We start from the raw sequence: 18,709 nt of genomic DNA on the forward strand, positions 1-18,709 counted from the left end.
CAGAGTGTCTTGATAATGCTGGCCTTGTGAGTATGGTTTGGTTGTAGTTATGCTACATTTATCATTTAATGTCATTTTTGTAGCATTGTATAAATTCATATGTTTTCTGGGAAAAATTTATATCAGTGTATTTTTGCTATTGCTAGCACCAATTATGTTGTTCTTTGTTTAGCAACTAGCATGTCATTGGGATGTTGTTATGTGCTACTGATAATGCACACCTATCTCTAATGTTTTTAGAAAATCGCATGAGATCACATTTAGTGTCTTCCTTCCTGAAATACATAACACACACCAATCTCTAATGTCATTGGGATGTTGTTATGTGCTACTGATAATACACATCTGATCTATAATGTCATTGGCATGTTGTGATCACACCATCTCTTGTAAGTAAGATCACAAGATCCACGGATGTCTTGAGGTCTTAAGCAAGTCTGCCATACCGAAGTGTATCGCCCATACCGGGCGGTACGTACCGGTCCGACAGGTTACCGGTACACGAACCGTCCGGTACCGTTGCATTGCTACAGTATGAAAAAATATAAAATTGTTCGGTACACCAGGGTGTACCGCTCGGTACGCCCTAATGTACCGCTCGGTACATCGGTACCGTACCATACCGAGCTCGGGTCGAAACGCCGGTACGGTACAGTATGACGAACATTGGTCTCAAGAATAGTTCATGTTAGCACTAATTATGGTACGAGGCATGTGAGGGCCCGGAGTCTCAAATGCTTCATCGATGTAACGGGCATATGTCTCAAAGCTCGTTTTAACTTTGGCACCATGCAAGTTGAGCCCACTCCATCAAAATGAGGGACTCATGAAACAATATGATCATGCTCTTGTCTTTGTAAAAGTTTATGTCTTTGACCTCTATCTAAGGAAAACTTAAAGCCTTCTTTCCATATTCTGTCTTTAATGTCAACTTTTTTTATGTGGCTTGAGCACTTTACCAAGTTTTACCCAAGTTACTTCGCTCCTCGGTTTGCATTGAGTTTATGATGACTTTTATACCCACCATTCCATGGGTCAACCTTTCATTGAGTTTGATCTCCACATCGACTTTAAGTATATCTTCGTTTAGTGCTACGTTGGGTCACTCCCCCACTTAATCTCGTAATGTGTTTATCAACACATTATCTCGTGCATCCTTTGGTAAGTTTTGAAGACCACCATTTCCTTAGACTACTTAACGTTACCGAACGAATTGTGTATTGTTCTACTCTCACGAACACACTTGCTAAATTACAACTCTTTGTAAATACAACTCTCGTTGCACCCCTTAAAGCGTAGCAACATGCTAAATTTGTTATATACTTCAGCCTCCTACGGATATATCTTTCCCATATCGAATATAAAGTTTCAATGCTCTATGATGTCAAATTTTGAGTGTGTTGGGATAGCCACAAACAATCCATCATCTGCATAAAAGCTCTTTCATGAGTATCAAATTCATCGAGTTAATAATTTCTCTCACCTCTGTGAGCTTTGTATAACTCTTTCGGATGCTATTCAACCCACTCCATCTTGCATGTTCCAATCCTTTACTAAACACCTTGCTTGCCTTGAGCATCATCAAATTTAGTTGCCAACATCGAGTCGTAGCTCAACATTCATCCTACATCCCAACCTTTGTGTTAAACGTTCTTCCCAACTAGTTTATCCTCGTGATATCTCTCGTGCAAAGGGTTGACCATTACTTTGAATGTCAATCTCATATGCTCACTCCTTTAACTCATTTTCCTACGCCTCTATGTCCATTACCCTCAAATGACCGCACGTGCTGACTGCCCTTAACGCAGTTCCACGAGGTCCCTCGTGTTTATATATTAAGTGTTTATAAGTATATTTATCCCGCTCTGAGACTATCTATCACAGGCTTAATTGATTTTACCTAAATTATGTGATATCTTTATGTGGCCATCCGCAAAGGACCAATCTTTCTAACGCTTCTTACAGATCCCATAAGGATCTTAAAAATAAAAAGACGAGCTAAAGAGAATGTTACTAATAATTCACAAGCAATCAATTAAATAAATATTTAATAGACAACGTAAATTAAAGACATAAATTTTGAAAGCTGTGAAAGATTATAAGATAAAAGGTCCAAGATGATCTGCTACGATCAAAAGTCTTTACAAATGCACACATGACATTGCTACAAAATAAGACAACAAACCAACACTAGACACTATCCCAAAAGCCCATCCAAGCATACACCACTCAAATAGCTCTTAGGTTTTTAACAGTTTTTGTCTCTGCGATAACTGCATACAACTTGCATTTATAAACCTAAAACAATCACAAAAACTAATCAAAATGAAACTATCAAGTCTACCACAAGCTCTCCATAAATATACAAAACATGAATAAAATCAAAATGCATAAATATACACAGTATTATGTCGAAGATAGGCGCGGATACAAATTCCATTCCACTCGAAGGGATCCAGACGTCCACAGGTATCTGTAATCTTCGCACGTCCTCGCATCTAAGTTATAAAAAGGACACACCAAGAACATCGATCACTTTTGTAAACAAGCTGAAAAGTTGAAGTTGGTCAGCCAATAAGAATGAGACAGAATCTTCTTCATCAAAAGGATTTTCATCACTGTTCTGCGAGGGTCTACGAATAAAGTATTCCGAAGGCCTTGAATGCAGCACGATGGGACGGATCTTGATTGGCCTTGTCCTCCGATTTCAAACGCACAAGCGACAGCAGGGCCTGCGCAATAGAAATGCTGCATATGACCCAACCTAGTAAAAGAGCTCATTGCTGGGATATGGTAGTCTCAACTTATCTTTTTTACTCTTTAGACGTACTGCTCCGGTGAAACAAACCAACTTCATGGTGCATACAATAATATCAATTACACGTATTAAGTGAATGACTAAGATTATAATAAGATGCTTGCTAATTTCTTGAATCTCTGAGCAATGTTTTGATGATTGCCGCATTCGTAGACACCAAGCACAGACTTCAATGCCCTTGATAACATTGTTTTTTCAGGTACAAATAAAGTCAAAACATCTTCCTGATTCTGATTAGACATGCACTCCGTTGCTGAAGGCTGATCACTAGCCTCTGCTAAAGTTGAAGTTAGCAATTTGAACCACTCTTCCAGAACATGTGCTTTCTGCATCATTCACAATAATATGATATTAATATAACAATCGCAAAGAAAACGAGGCAATCTAATTTTCGAAATGCGATAAAAGCATAAACTACAAATAGATATAGCAACAAGTAAGATATATCCGAACAGGTAGAAAACAAGGCAATCGGTTTCACAGTTCCGGACACCTGATTCCTGGTAAAGATCTTTCCATCAGTTTGCTAACTTTGATTTCTCACGATACATGGCTATCGATAGTATGTGGACTATCTATATCCAGCCACAATGAGGCACTACTGCACATTTTATAAATGGTCAAGTACTCACTTTGAAATATTGTTGAATTGCATATCAAGTTGACACTACTTGGATCAAGCTATATAGAGAGTAAACATTTTCTTGCTACTATCTTAAGGGCTTCAGCATTTTCTTCATTGCACCATATATATATATATATTTGTGTGTGTGTGCATGTGTATATATATATATATATATATATATATATATATATATATATATATATATATATATATAAAGCTTTTAAGATAGCATAGGTGTTTTTTCTTAGAAACTAAAACCTAAAAGTGAATCAAAGGAATTCATGTCTGACAGTAGCAGGAACGAAGTGATACTCAATTTTCAGATTAAGAAGGTTCATATGATTAAATCTTCTATTCTTTCTGTAGGTCATTTGGAAATGATTTTTCTTCTGTTGTCTAAGACATTCATTACCAAAGGGAAATTAAAATGAACAGCTGTCATATGTAGCATGTATGACAAGATAAAATAGTTACTCTTACACTCTTTGAACAGAGTTAGAAATTTATGCCATCTAAGAAAAACACTAACAGCAAACCTTCTTCTAACAGATTTAAGGTGCATTTTCAAATAAACATCCAATATATATGAAGAGAAGATCAACAACAATACTAAGAACAAATTGTACTGACCTTAACAAGGAAATCTTTCAGAGCTTGGTCATCATTGGGTGAAACAAAGCCAAGCACATGCAACATTGTCAAAGTCATCTGGACAAAGAAGGTTGTTAAGCCATAATGTCTGCTTGTGAAGGGATGCTTTGGTCTTCATTTGGATATTATTAAACTAACCTGCTTTGCAAGATTGTCTTTGTATTTGAAACTAGATGGTGTTGAAGATTGATCTGAAACTAATGATTCACGTACATGTTCTAGACTTTGAACAACATCAGAAAATGAGCTCCCATAGTCTGCATGGTAAAACAATCAACGTGCACTAGTATAGTAAAATTCTTGTGGTAGAGTTTCTTATTAAAATAGCTCAAGAGCTACTCAATAAAGGAAAGCTGAATGGGAAGGCTTTTAAAGATGATTAAAATTATAGCATCCCTTCACGAGGGATATCCATGGCACCAAAACAAAGTTACTCCTTCATGATCTGAGTCAAGGGTTTGAATCATGAAATGACATCCCTGCTAGTAGGAATATCTTTAGTACAGTCACTCTACCCAAACCTTACATTGGCAATAGCTTCATCACAGGATACTCCTTTTATACCAACCATTGCACATTTGGAGTCTTCCAACCATATGACTGGTTTATTCATAAAGCATTTTATTGTGACACAACCCTTGGCATAACAATAACAAAAATGGAACTGATTCAAGTTGATAAATGAGATTGATAAGAAACAAATTGAAAGTAAGATGAAGTGACTTAGAAAGAAACCGCATTGAGGGACACTAATCAGCATGCAGCTGAGTTTCCAAACCTTGGGAGGGTAGATGAACATAAATTAAATAAAATTGAAAGGAGAATTCATAAATCCTACCTTGTACTGATAGCATCACAAATTCACTAGCAATATAATGTAAACAGAAAAAAAATTACCAGTTACAAAAATGCTTGAAATCAAGAAGAAGAGATCATTTAGAAACATTCAGTACTAAGGAAAGCAAGTTTATAATTTTTTTTTTATGAGTTCCAGGCTTCCAGCCCTCAAGCATTCAGTCAATTTTATCTTTTATAGTTCTTTTTGTAGAACAAGTCATTCCCATGCATTAATTGTTCTGTGTTTTATCTAGTTTAATCTCAATGACCTAGTGGATCCAAATTATATTCGGCAAATCAGAGGATAGTTATTACTAACCAAGCCTCGATGTTGGAACAGCTAAAGCAACTGCAGCATGTATCCTAATCTTAAAGTTGGTAGAATCACGAAGAAGCAATAGAAGAATACTGTAAACAGTAGGTGCCCTGCAGAAGAAATTAAGAGTGCCTATAATCAGAACAAACTGACAACCGCATCCAAGGTATTCGAGGAAGAAAGACAACAAACTGAAAAATAAAAACATCTACCCTGCAATGAAATATACACATTAAAGTATATAATGGAAATTTAAATGACAACATGAGAAACTATTGCTACAATTCAATGCAATTGAAAATGATGAGTTCACGGTCATTGAGTACTGAAAAATCAAAACTTTCAAGTAAACCAATAAAGTCCAAGAGTCCAGTGCCATAAAAATGTAACTGGTCATTATGGAACAAAGATCACTGATAAGTGTTATTTGATGGTTAAGTAGAGAGAAGGGCTCTCAGTGGGTTCCTCCCATAAAACAAAGGAGCCACTCTTCTTGGTGACTTCTCTTTGTCCCACATATGTCAGGCAAAATAGTATTGAACTCTATGCTTGAAGTGTCAGTAAATTGAAGAAATTTGGATTTCAGACCTCGAACACTGCACTGATCATAATTTTTTGTGAATTTAGTTTGAACTTTATGATGTAAATTTTGAGGAAAGTACATAAAATGTAAAGTATATGTGGCTCCAACTTGTCAGTATGTACATCGAAAATTTGCATACCATGGCTGCTTCATGGAATATTCAATTCTTATATTGTTTCAGTCTAACAAAATGCAATTGCTTATTTTTTCCTTCTCAATTTCAGAAACTTTTGCATGTAATTCATCATTAAATTGTCATTGCATTTCTTCCACAAATAAGCTCACCATGCAGCTATATGGAAAAAACACTACTATAATTGTTGTTGTACCTCCTACAAGTGAAATTGATAGAGAATTCAAACCCTAGAAGTCATTCCAGTAGTCAATAGTAAAGCGAATCTGAAATTTTAGTCAAACAAGATGCACTGAAGTAACATCAATTAGGCTTACTGCAGTCCTGTAACCTAGAAAATTAAAGAACAAAAGCCCATGATTTGTGAAAATGCAAAACAAAAAATTTTATAGGCATGTACTATTTTATTAGCTAAATCATATGCAAAAAAAAACATATAAAATAAGTATCACGAGAGAAAACTGATCACCCAACACTATACAAGGAATAACAAATTAATATAGTAGGTTCCCGAAGCTATGTCAATATACCATAAAAGCAATTCCATAATACAAAGATATTTAAACTTTATTGTAGAAGGTTAAAGTAGTAAATTCATAAAAAGATCAACTCAGCGAACTTCTAAATTCAAAATATTTATTACATGTAACTGCTAACCCAAAACATCTGTACGAAATTGTTTTTCATATTGATACAGCCAATATTTTCGAGCCAATTGAGTTCTCTACATGCGAATATTTTTCAGAATATTTTTTGGATTAAGGATGAGAATATTTTTCAGAATAATCCTTAATTTGGGGATATTTCTTCACCACTCTATAAATAGGGGCTCTCATGTATACTTCAGGATCTGAACTTTAATTTCGAACATACATACATACATATGTATGTATGTATGTATTCTCAATGTAGGGTTTGGGGAAGGAGATCAAAATGTGTAGACTTTCAAATGCAAATGCAAATGTATTGCGCATAACCACATTTGCATAGGAGTTGTAGATAAATCACAAATTTTATTTTGGAATGTTTAATCATATAATGTAATTTATTAACCCGTAATACAAAAAAACTTGGTTATTAATAATATATCTAATGGTTATTAATAGGTGAAGCTAGGAATATTATCTATAAATATAAAAAAAATCTTTTAAAAGATATAGGATCCAAATACAGCATTTATGATTTGAAATAATAGAAATACATTAATCAAGAAATTATTAGAGAAGAAAAAAAAACGAACACACTGGTGCTTCGAAAACAAGAAAAATATTGTAAAAAAACTATTGCAATGATAAACTGTTAAGGAAGAGAAACCAGAAAATTCAAAGTTCACCGTATCACAATGTACCGCTCAGTACAGGTAGTACGTACCGATCCAACAAGGGATCAATATGAGTGGTACATACTAGTCCATCGATACACCCCCACCATACTGTATGTCTGAACATTAGTAAATACCATTCCAATAGTCGGTACACCGGTAAAGCAAACCATGTTAGAAATATCAAAATAGACACTAGAAAAAAATCAATTTTAGCACCACTTCATCCCCAAAACAATAACTAATATAATTAAATATCAGGTAAACTTGATCTTCATTAAATATAGTAAGCTCAAAGATTAGTGCAACAAACAAGCCAATAGATGACTCTTTTTTTTCATCTTTACTTTGAAGTCACTTTGGTCTCAAAACATAATACGTGGAGATAGGACAGATATTACATGCAGAGAAAATTAAGTAACATTTGCATATTCTTTTAACTATTCACCATCACTTCAACACCATAAGAAATTCTATGTCGCATGACCATACAAATTAATAAAGTACTAAGTATAATGAGGTTGAAATCTGAAGATGTTTTAATGTAAAGCAATAAAACATTGAAAGAAAACATGTAATACACAACATCATTGGACAAATTGAGATAACCTTACCAAGACATATCATGTAGCTTTATTGTTTCATTCATGAATAAGTTGCTTAAGGCATGACAAACATTCCATTGAACCTGAAACACCAAAGAGTTAATAAGTTAACAAAGACCATCGGAAGATTTTAAATCAACCTACCTCCATACAATTATTTGTAAAGAATGAGGTTTTGCCATTGAATTTGTTTTCTCAAGGTGCTTGGTCAACAAGATATTAGTCATCACTTATCCTACTGATACACAATGTTATCCATGAGCAAAATGTAGCGAAGCAAATGCTTGACATACCTTTACATTACCAGTAGTCACACAAGAAACAAATGCTTGCACCATTCTCTCAAGCCAGTGGGCATTTCCATGAAAAGCTGACTTTGAACCACTGCTGATGAAAAATAACCAGTCATTTCTTTTCTACACTAATATAAGAAAGACAAATGCACTAGTTAACTAATAGAATACCATTAGTACCTTGGCAAACTTTCTGCAGAATGATTAGTTAATCTGATAAATCTTGAAAGGTTTCCAAGAGCCCTCACAGCATTTGACTTAATCTATAAAAATAAGTTAAAATTTTAGGAACTGTTGGAGTGAAATTCAAATATTGACAATAAGAAATTCTGAGTGAATCTCCTAGACATGAGCAAAATGACACACCTATCTTCATTTTGAAATTTTCTGAAAGGAACCACGATGCTGATTTAGAGATTTGTTAAAGCAATTAACGGAAAAGTATAAAAAGAAGAACAAAGAATTACATATGATTTTTAATGACCAAGAAAAGCCTGTAATAGTGTTCCCAGAGGTTTATTTTGATAGATTTGCAAAAGAAAATGTATCTCCTAATTATATTGATGGCAATATAAGAAGAGGAACAAGGCTTACAGGAGGAGCTAGTGATCATGGGAACATCCTACTCTTGCAAGAAGGGAAAGGGATGAGCTTGATGGTCTTGGGATCCCATGGACACATTGATGAGAAACAGGTTCAGTCTGGTGATGAGACACTATCTCCCTTGTTGTCCACGTTTCATGAATTCTATGGAGATGCAACATCGTCAACAACCATCGTCCAATGTTGGCAACAATATCATGGTACCACTACTCAAGAGTCAGGGTACGATGGTCGAGTAGTATTTACTCATAGCTAGTGACTTAAAAAGCGCTAAGCGCTTGCCCGAGCGAAGTGAGGCGCTTTGAAATATTAAAATATAAAAAATAATATAATTGATAAATATGATTATATAAATAAAAATATAATATTAAATTAAAAAATATCTAAAGTACTATCCTAATATATTCCATTGCAGGCTTATTTTACTGTTAAGAGCAAAGGGATATATTTGTTTTGTACAATAGTTAACAATATACTATTAACAGTATATTATTTACTATTTACAGTAGTTAAAGGGAGAGAAAAGAACTTTTAACAATAGCAAAAGGGAAGAAAAGTGTCATTGACAGTAGAAAGTGAGGAAGGAGAAGGCAGCGGTGACGGAAGAAGCTGCGGACGACAACAATAGTGGAGGAAGAAGTTGTAGATGACAACTGTGACAGCAGAGGAAGCTACGGACGACAGCAGCAACAGCAGTGGAAGCTACAGTCAGCAACAACGGTAGTGATGGAAGCTGCAGACGACGATGTTGTGGGCAGAGGAAGCTTCAAAGGTGTCCATCGATAGTGGAGGAAGCTACGATCCTCTCCCTCGATGGTGGAAGGAACTGCACATGGAAGTAGCAGCGGCAAAAGGAAGCTACGGACGGAGGCTAGGCCGTCAAACCCGTCCATCAGCGCTAGAGGAAGCTTCAATCCACCACGTCTATAACGGAGGCAGTAGCAGAAAGCATTGGCACCGGACGCAAAAGCAGTGCTAGGGTTGATGGCTCGGGGTCGCGTAGGTGTGCAGGGGTGGCTTTTGCGGATAAGAAACTAGGCACTATTGAACCGAACCAAACTTAAAGTCTAGTTCGATTGCTTCATTTGAATCAGGCGCTCGGCGCCTAGGTTCAAGCGAGCACCTAGGTGGCACCTCATTGAAGCACGTCGCCTGGTTCACCCATAAGGCGCTCGGGCCTCGCCTTACCTCGCCTCACTTGAGCACCCGGGCACCTATTTAAATCACTGCTCATGGCACATAGGTTTCGGATCACAAAGCACGAGGATCCGTGCAGCTCATTTATGGCTGCAAGGATAAGGGGAAGGGGAAGGGGAAGGAATGGATGATCCGTCTCAGATGCCATAAAGCCTACCCAATAGTGACACTGATGGGAATTCAACATATTCACAACCTTCCTACCATTATGATGGAATAACCAACATATACATGGTGGAAGTTGGTCATTCTTCTCTAGGTAAGATATGCAACAATGATATGATGACAAATCCTATCATACCTGTTGCAATCCTATTTGTTATATGAGCCTCCTACCATAAAGCCATCAATGATGATGCGCCATCAACGTACTTCTCATAAGAGCCTCCTATCACCGAGTCATCAATGATGATGCAGCAACGACTATGACCACATTATTACATCAATGGGTCCTACAGACGACATTCTGTCCATCATATCGAGGATCCTAGACGACACTCGATATTGGACCCATATTGATCCTAGATGTATTGGCCCGGGTTCGAGTAGGTATTTGTCTTTGGTTTACATTTCATTTAGTATTTTATAAACATATATATTGTTTATAAACCTATTTTGATTCGCTAGGAAGGTCCCTTGTGAGCTCAACACAAAGATTTTTGTAATATCGAGTTAAATATGCTAACAAAGCAAGAGCAAGACTCAATTTTGTATCAGAATGTCTCAATTTGTGTTGCCTCTCTAGATGAGACATTTTCATTAATCCATATCTTATTTTTCAAAAACAAACTATCTAATTTGATAATATATAACCAGAAAAGGGGATATATTAGGTTAAAATAGATTATTTGGGAACGTCTTATGTATGTACCAAAATCTGGTGCATACCAGTATACTGACACTCAGTAGACTTGTATGGACCAATCTTTTTAACTGGTCCACCCAGTGACCGATATAGCATCAGTACCCGAAATGGCAGACCTTGACTACTACATATCAACAAGAAGACAATAGATGTTGTCACATGGTCAAACAACCACAACAGCCATAAAGAAATAATTACACAATCTTAAATCTTAATGTCTGTTGAGCTTCATAAATTCTGGTTCATACCTTGCCTGTGATTTCTCTCGTCCCTAAAAGAATCAACAGTATTTTTAAAATTCTTAAGATATTAGAAATTAAAATCTTTACTCAGAAAATTTTAGTATTCTTAGAGAAGGGTTCAAGTGCTTAATGTTTTGCTAATATCAGTCGCAACATCTTGTGGCATCGTTATACCAAGACACCAGGATCTCAACCAAAATGGATACAGTAGAATTCGATATTTGACTTCATCTGTCGCCTAACTATGCTGGAATAATCACAAATGGACTGAACAGTCTATTGACTTAAAACCAGTGATGTATTAATCGAGTGCTTCAACCAAGAGAGAGGTCACCATTAGGACTCCGTAGCATCATGTTGCATCAGATGATGAAGGGGACTGGATAAAAGAGCACATGTTTCTTATTTTAATGCATAATTTTCCATATATTAAAGTTGTAATGATCTCTAACTCCCATGAAACCTAAATCCAGGTTCCTGACTACAACTCATGAATCTTTTCCATCTCAGCAACATGATTCAGAACTTGGGATCATAGACAAAAAGCTATGACAATAAAAGAACTAAACCAAAAATAATAATAATAATAATAATAATAATAATGAATCTCTCTGAGTTTTCTGCTTCCATTACTAGCAACCCAATTCGATGATCAGTTAATTACTTGGTAAAATAAATATATCTTACCTAATAATAGCAAATTAAGAAATCAGCATGTAGCATGATTCGAGATCAACATGAACCAACTGATCATCTCCACGAACCAAGAGAAGCATCTAGTATGTCTCTATCTACCACAGAAATAAATATTATGGTATACTGATGGCGTCATACCAGTCCAACCAGATAACAGAATGGTGGCAAAGAACTGTGCCACCTATATACCAAACATAAACCACAATTTTAGAACTTTTAAGTATGTACTGATCATATTAATACCATAACAATTAGCTTCTATCAGTTGATGAGTTCCTGTTCTTGTACTAGACCAAAAATTTTGAACTTTGGCACCTACACCAGTACATTGACTTAGATGGTTTACATTCTAGATAACAAAGTCATATGATGTACAACCTTTTTGAGAAAATCTGGTCCTCCTAGAGAAAAAAACAAGGTGAATAGGATGGTTTTCATTAAACCAGGGTTCGCCATTTCGGGTACCAGACCCGTTTCGGAGATTTGTCAGGTCACTACGTATCAGTCTGCACTAGTGTACCAACATGGTACACTGGGGCATGCCGATAGTGACTCGGGTGATCTGCATCTCGGTCACTGGTCATACCAGTTCTTGCCACCCATACCGTGCCACCTCGGGTGGTACTACATGACGAGTTTATTAAAATTGTCGAGTTATTTTCTTGTGTCTTCCTTGGCCCCAGTTCCTTTAATTGCCACATCCTATTCCCCCAAACCTATGCCACAATCAAGCGCTTCTTCCTGACGCCACTCCTTGGCCACCACACCCACATTTGAGTACGTTCTAATGCCCCTCTTGATTCCAGTCTAAAAGAAGCAGAAGAAAATAAGGAAGGAGAAATAGGACAATCAGAAAAGATGTAACAGCCTAGGGAAGAAAAACTGTAGGGGAGAAAGAGAGGAGAGGAGAAGGAAGAACTGCTCATCACCTATACCCTGCTTCAGGTTGCTGCTCATGGCTCTCATGGAAGAGACTCGAGGGATGTTATCAGCAGAGAAGCAAAGATGGAGAAGAGAAAGAAGAAAAAGAAAGGAAGGATAAGAAAAAGACAATGAAAAAAATGAAAAAGAAAGTAACAAGAAGAACAAGAAAACATATTCCTTTTGTATATTTTATATTTTTATCATATAAAATTAATTTATTATTGTACACATATATATTTTTAAATTTTATTGAAACATCAGACCTATCAGTCTGGACAATTATCCAAATGACCCAAGGCATGGCCAGTTCAAGTAATAGTTCAATCTTAATAACTATAATTTAGAATCCATTTTGCTAGTATTTTCACAAAATATTGTCGACCTTTTCAGGAACACAAACCAAATAACTGTCACAATTCAGCCTATCCATATATGTAAACAAATAGGCATTTGCTATATATTAGAGCATCAACAGGTTCAACACATCTTTTACATCATACCAACAGAAAAGAGAATGTAAGAAGTAAATATGGTTGATACAAATATGATGCAACATATTTGGTTGTAAGTTGTAAGTTGTAACCACCTCACCTTATCACCATCCTTAGTTAATCGTAGTGCACTTTCAACTAAAAGAGAGATAGAGTCAGACAGCCTTATTTCACCTGCATCTGAGAATTTTTGAACTTAAAATGAAATATAGGTAAAAAGCCTGTAAAATAAGACAAATGGCAACAAATCTAACCTTCAGATCTATCCAGGTCCAGTTCAGTTGCTCTGTGGCGAAGGGCATCACATATATTTGCTAGAGCCCATGAAGCGGTAATCCGTACCTGGATGAAGAAAAACATAATTGTAATAAAACTAGCCATTTTAAAGATAAGAAAACAAAATTGTAATTCTAGTAACGGTAGCAATATTAAAAACATAAAAGTAGGTACCGAGGCTATGGGACCATGTGAATTATAATCAACTGCACGTATAAATTTGTCAATCACTGTTGATCTGAAAAATGGCACTCCGATGAAAGTGAAATGTAACTCCAGATTCTAAATCACTGCAATTTGAGATGCAAGAACATCCAAGATAGAATTACCGAGAAACAATTTCTGAGAAACATGTTATGACACCAATGGCTCGACATGCAGCTGATCTGACAGAAGGAACTCCATCACCGAATGCTGCAGTAACCTATGGAATGCACATGGTAAATACTTCCATATACTACTTACCAAAAAAAATCCTAATTTTTTTGTTTAATAATAGAAACTGTCAATGATCTATGTTAGTATTTGTCACAACATACAGCTGAAGAAATAACAAATTCTTGTTTGTCCTCAGTCAAAGAGGAGAAAACACCTGATGTCATCCCAGCAAAGCATGTAACTGATGCTGCCCTCACCTGAATTAGCATAGGCATGAGTTGATCAGTATCTACCAAAAGAACTACAAGAAATTTTGTTTACAATCCGTGTAGAAAAAAAATGAATAACTCATTTTTACATGAAATTTCTACATCATTATGCACCATAAACCCTAGATGATTGTCCTCCAAACACGTGAAATCAAGTGAACTCAACCCCTATGTTTAATACTTCTGAAATATATTGATCGCCGTCTCACATTTGAATTTTGAATGCCATATAAACATAAATCCATGAAATAGATATTGTTTTGAGATTTCAAAGTCCTTTGTGTGATTTTGAATACAAAAGCAATAAGAAATATGATGATGAACCCTCTTGCTGAGAAAAAATATATAAGAAGACCAAGACGGCAAGACCTTGAAGAATTCCACAAACCAGGCTAAAGTCGTTATCTAATATTCATCCACTATTTGTATAGAAGGCCCAAACTAGCAGGTATAAAAGAATACAAAGTAATAGCAATAATGAGTCAGGAAGAGATCATATCTATAACTCATTCAGATATTCTTCTGCTGATCATCTAAGCTTAATAAAGATAAACAACAATAAAATAAGGAAACATGCATATGCAAATTCAGACTCATAAGATACATTAGGTTCAGACCGTGAACTATTGTGGTGCAAATTGAAAGACTAGACCTTGCAATACTATAACTTACAATTGGAGAGGCATGTGATAGTGACTCAGGTAGATGCTTTACGATAACCTCATTCCACTGCTCAAGCCCACATGAGACACAATCTCCATTTAAGGCCACTGGACCATCAAGTTCATATGAAGGAGCAGATGATATCTTCTTAATTCTGGTACAATCAGAAATACGCTGGATATCAAGTAATCTAAAATCTTGGAGGTCATCGGCTCCTTTAAATCCAGAGACTGCACGAAGGCACTCATCGAGAACCTAATTCACAAGCTTTAAATAATCAACTCATGTGGTTAAGATAGTGAAAGATTGAATGCAGCAATGCCTAAATCGTTACATTAGAAAATCACGAGATTTCAAACTATGCTTGAAACAACTAACTTGTACTTGTAAAATAAATTTATTGGGCCAGGGCTCAACCATCACATTTTGCGAGTAAACATACAAGCAAACCATCATGTATGTATGGTTGTGAATACTAATGGGAAACAATGAAGATTCCTTATTTTCTATATGGCAAGGATTTAGACCTCAGTTGATACCTTCTCTAGGAACCATTTGGACTGCAACTGTGCTGATATACCAAGTGGTATAGCAACTTATCACCAGAAGAAAATATGATAGCAAACTGAACACCAACCGGTAATGACCTATATGGTCCGATATCAATCCTTGAATGAATGGGTATATACCAGCAGAACATTCTGCTCCAATTGGTATATAAAACCTTGTCATTTATAGAGAATGACAACATTTACAAAGAGTCAAGTCCACAATCTTTTTCTAAATTTGTTTTTATAAGATTTCTGTGAAAGCTAACATTAGAAAATATTGAACCTTTAAATCCAAGGAATTATAAGATTCAATGGTGACCAACTGCAACAGCATTACTAGAGTCTTAATGAGCCTAATAGAATATTAAAAAAATGTTCTTTAATTTCTCTTTAAAGATCTGGCATGGTAGTGTTAATGGATGATGGTGAGAAGGGGAATGTTTGTATATAGTGAAGTGCATGATACTTTAAAACAATGTACCTTGAATAGGAACTATCTTGCCATGCCAAGCCACATATGCTGTACTGACACATGGGCAGGCCAAAATACATGGCAGTATGTTGTGTCAGGACAGTTTTGACACCCCACTGTGCCATGAATAGCAATCATTTTGTGAATTAACCCTAAATTCAGGCATCAACTTTTCATAATTTGAACTTTTTGCAAAAAAAATAATTTAATAGATCTTCAAAAACCCTACAAAACACCTGTCATTATTAAGGTCCATAGATTTAAACAGTGACAGGCTGTAGTAAGTTTTCGGAAATCCATCTACACTGCAGTCTGCTACAGGTCTGGGTCTTCAATGTAATACTCAACCAGAAACATAAACTTTTTTTATTTCTCTTCAAAGAAGCATCATAACATAGACTTTCAAAGACATTCCACATAAATCTTGGAAATCAAAACTGAATTTTAATTTGAACCTTGGCTCCTTGAAGGAAAACACATGGAGGCATCAACTGAGATACACCTTCCATTCCAAGAGATGAAAACTAAAATGCCAATTCATTTCAAATTTGGAATTTTTCCATTGAGTCTAGTCTTTTGCAAACCAGAAAATGGAACAGAAGAGTTTATCGGCAATGAATCATTCAGCGAGCTCAGTAGCCAAATGTTCAACTAATAAAGAATCAATCAATTAAAACTAGATGAGACACAATGGAAAAAGGAAGACAACGGACGAGAATGGTACATGATCTCAAATTAAGGAACAGCTGTGCCCTTCTTAGAGCTGAATCATGGAGAAAATCCATATTGCTAAGCTCAAATCCATACACTAGCCTGCCAAAAGAATGGCATTTCAAGACTCTGTTTATGAATGGTGCCAATGGCCAGCTGGAAAGGGTGAGGCGTACCATTCTGTTTGCAATATGGTAATATTGAGAGCAGTATTGAGGTTTTGGGTTCTTTGCTTTTTTTGCGTCATCTCAAATTATTTGGACAGTACACCTATCTGAATCAGATAGAACAAGTTCATGCACGAGATTTGAGATATTGGTGTGAACCTTGATTTTTGGAAAGAAATTGCAAGACCTTACATTTTGTGGAAGGAAGATGGTTTCTTATATAAGTGGGTTGGTATTACCAAAATAGTTAGAAACAGAATCTGGCTGGGTCAATCCTAACAAAGATCATATTTTATTAAATTGTAGCACAGAATATTCGTTTCTGCAATGATTTGAAATACCGCCTAAACAGGTAAACACCAGGCAGTATGTATGTATGGCAGTATGTATGTACAGGATGGTATTTACCAGTCTACAGCTGAACCGACACGTGGACCAGGGCTTTTTGCCTAGTCCAGTCTGGTTCACAGGCTGCCTAGTAACCCACATAAACTGAGCTTACCCCTCAATTTGAAAATATTATTCTGTTAAGTTTATGTTTAGGGTTTTTAAATTTTAATAATCTTCTTCTGATCTCCGAGAGAGATTAGAAGAAGGTTGTTGTTACTAACCTTCTCTCTCGAAGATTTCAATGGTAGCAAAACATTCATGTAACCGACCTCAAATAGTTGGGACTTATGGCTTTGTTGTTGTTGTCATCGTCATCTTCCGATCTCTCTCGAAGACAATCAATCCTTTTGATCAATCCTTACCTAAAGCCACCTGACGCTGCCAACCCGACTGGTTACCGCTGGCATTGCCAGCCACCCATTGTTGAATAAGGAGAGGAATGAATGGCCAAAGAAATAGAAAGATTATTGAACATAATCATTAAAATTTGAAATCAACAAGCAGCATCCCATTCCATTAGGGACAACTTACCAGTAGCTGAAGTTGTGAATTTCCTCATTATAGCTTATTAAAATGGCCAACAATAAAAAAATTAGTTGGAACTCATTTTTTGACATTATACTGAAAGATGAACAGGAACTGTTGGAATTCAAAAATAGACATATGCTTTCATAATTTCATTATGACATGTAGGACCATTTATCTTAGTAGATACGTATGTATAAGCTGCATTGTAGATACAAGGGTGATGAGTATTCAAATAAATGGTAAATTATAAGGATTGTCTACATATAAAGATTTTCAACTGTTATTATCAAATGATATAAGAAAGTTACCTTAATAGCAGCCATAATGCATTTTTCTGTGGTTACTCCAACAGCTTTGCTAAATTCTTCCTTGCAAAAACCAGCTACTGCTTCACAGCTAGATTCATGATTCCTTGCGTGCAAAAGTTCATGAACACTATCAGATACTTGTCTCCAAAATCTAGTTACCATACTTGGATAGTTGTGTGCCACTGCTCTCAAGACCTAAAAGATAATGTCAAAAATCAAGAGTGCATGCCTGTATTGAATAGTATATAAAACATGAAGAAGAATTTATTAGATACCAATCAGCTAATCAGGAATGCACAATTTACGATTACACCTCTATCCATGAGAAATTTTTTAAATAAAAAACCCCTATCTCAGTATATTTTAGTAGCAAGCTGAGGAACAGGCTAAAGCATTCAAACAACGAAACAGATCTACAGAGCTACCAAAGCAACTAAGAGAAGAGTGATCAGAATCTACTAATTAAATAAATCATGGTTAAGTAAAACAAGCAGAAAAAAATAATAGCTTCCTCTAGATCTAGGAATTGTGTCTTTGCTCAGCTACAATAAAGCAAGACAAAAGACCGAGTAATTTGTCTAGTGAAAACAATATGTTAATAGCCTGTCTGCTTAAGTTCATAACAGTTCTAAACTCTCTCTCTCTCTCTCTCTCTCTCTCTCTCTCTCTCTCGCTCTCTCTCTCTCTCTCATTGCAATGCATTCTGTTCATTTAAATCAGCATTCCACTCCATCGTCCTGTTAACACTTTGCTTTGTAAAAGAATACTCAGCCCCCAGGTTGACAGTGGACAAGGT

The 18,709-nt window shown here is 35.9% G+C and overlaps 1 protein-coding gene across 7 annotated transcripts in view; it reads right to left on the reverse strand.

Moving 5' to 3' along the window:
* Positions 1-2,221: 2,221 nt before the first annotated feature.
* The window catches only part of LOC103990444 (uncharacterized), a 33,212-nt gene continuing 16,724 nt past the window's right edge, over positions 2,222-18,709 (reverse strand). For 4 of the 7 annotated variants that reach the window (XM_065159960.1, XM_065159963.1, XM_065159965.1 and 1 more), the window contains 14 exons: positions 17,914-18,108; positions 14,796-15,041; positions 14,016-14,111; positions 13,806-13,900; positions 13,647-13,714; positions 13,455-13,538; positions 13,301-13,380; positions 8,363-8,445; positions 8,183-8,276; positions 7,899-7,972; positions 5,251-5,357; positions 4,233-4,351; positions 4,074-4,151; positions 2,222-3,144 (listed from right to left, as the gene is read on the reverse strand). In XM_065159960.1, coding sequence (XP_065016032.1) covers positions 2,905-3,144; positions 4,074-4,151; positions 4,233-4,351; positions 5,251-5,357; positions 7,899-7,972; positions 8,183-8,276; positions 8,363-8,445; positions 13,301-13,380; positions 13,455-13,538; positions 13,647-13,714; positions 13,806-13,900; positions 14,016-14,111; positions 14,796-15,041; positions 17,914-18,108 — 1,659 coding nt within the window. In that variant the 3' untranslated portion in view covers positions 2,222-2,904. The remainder of the gene's footprint in view (positions 3,145-4,073; positions 4,152-4,232; positions 4,352-5,250; positions 5,358-7,898; positions 7,973-8,182; positions 8,277-8,362; positions 8,446-13,300; positions 13,381-13,454; positions 13,539-13,646; positions 13,715-13,805; positions 13,901-14,015; positions 14,112-14,795; positions 15,042-17,913; positions 18,109-18,709) is intronic. The other 3 variants (XM_065159962.1, XM_065159966.1, XM_065159961.1) reach the window with 2 other exon arrangements.

This window comes from Musa acuminata, chromosome BXJ3-7 (assembly GCF_036884655.1).
Source record: "Musa acuminata AAA Group cultivar baxijiao chromosome BXJ3-7, Cavendish_Baxijiao_AAA, whole genome shotgun sequence".
NCBI classification, from domain to species: domain Eukaryota; kingdom Viridiplantae; phylum Streptophyta; class Magnoliopsida; order Zingiberales; family Musaceae; genus Musa; species Musa acuminata.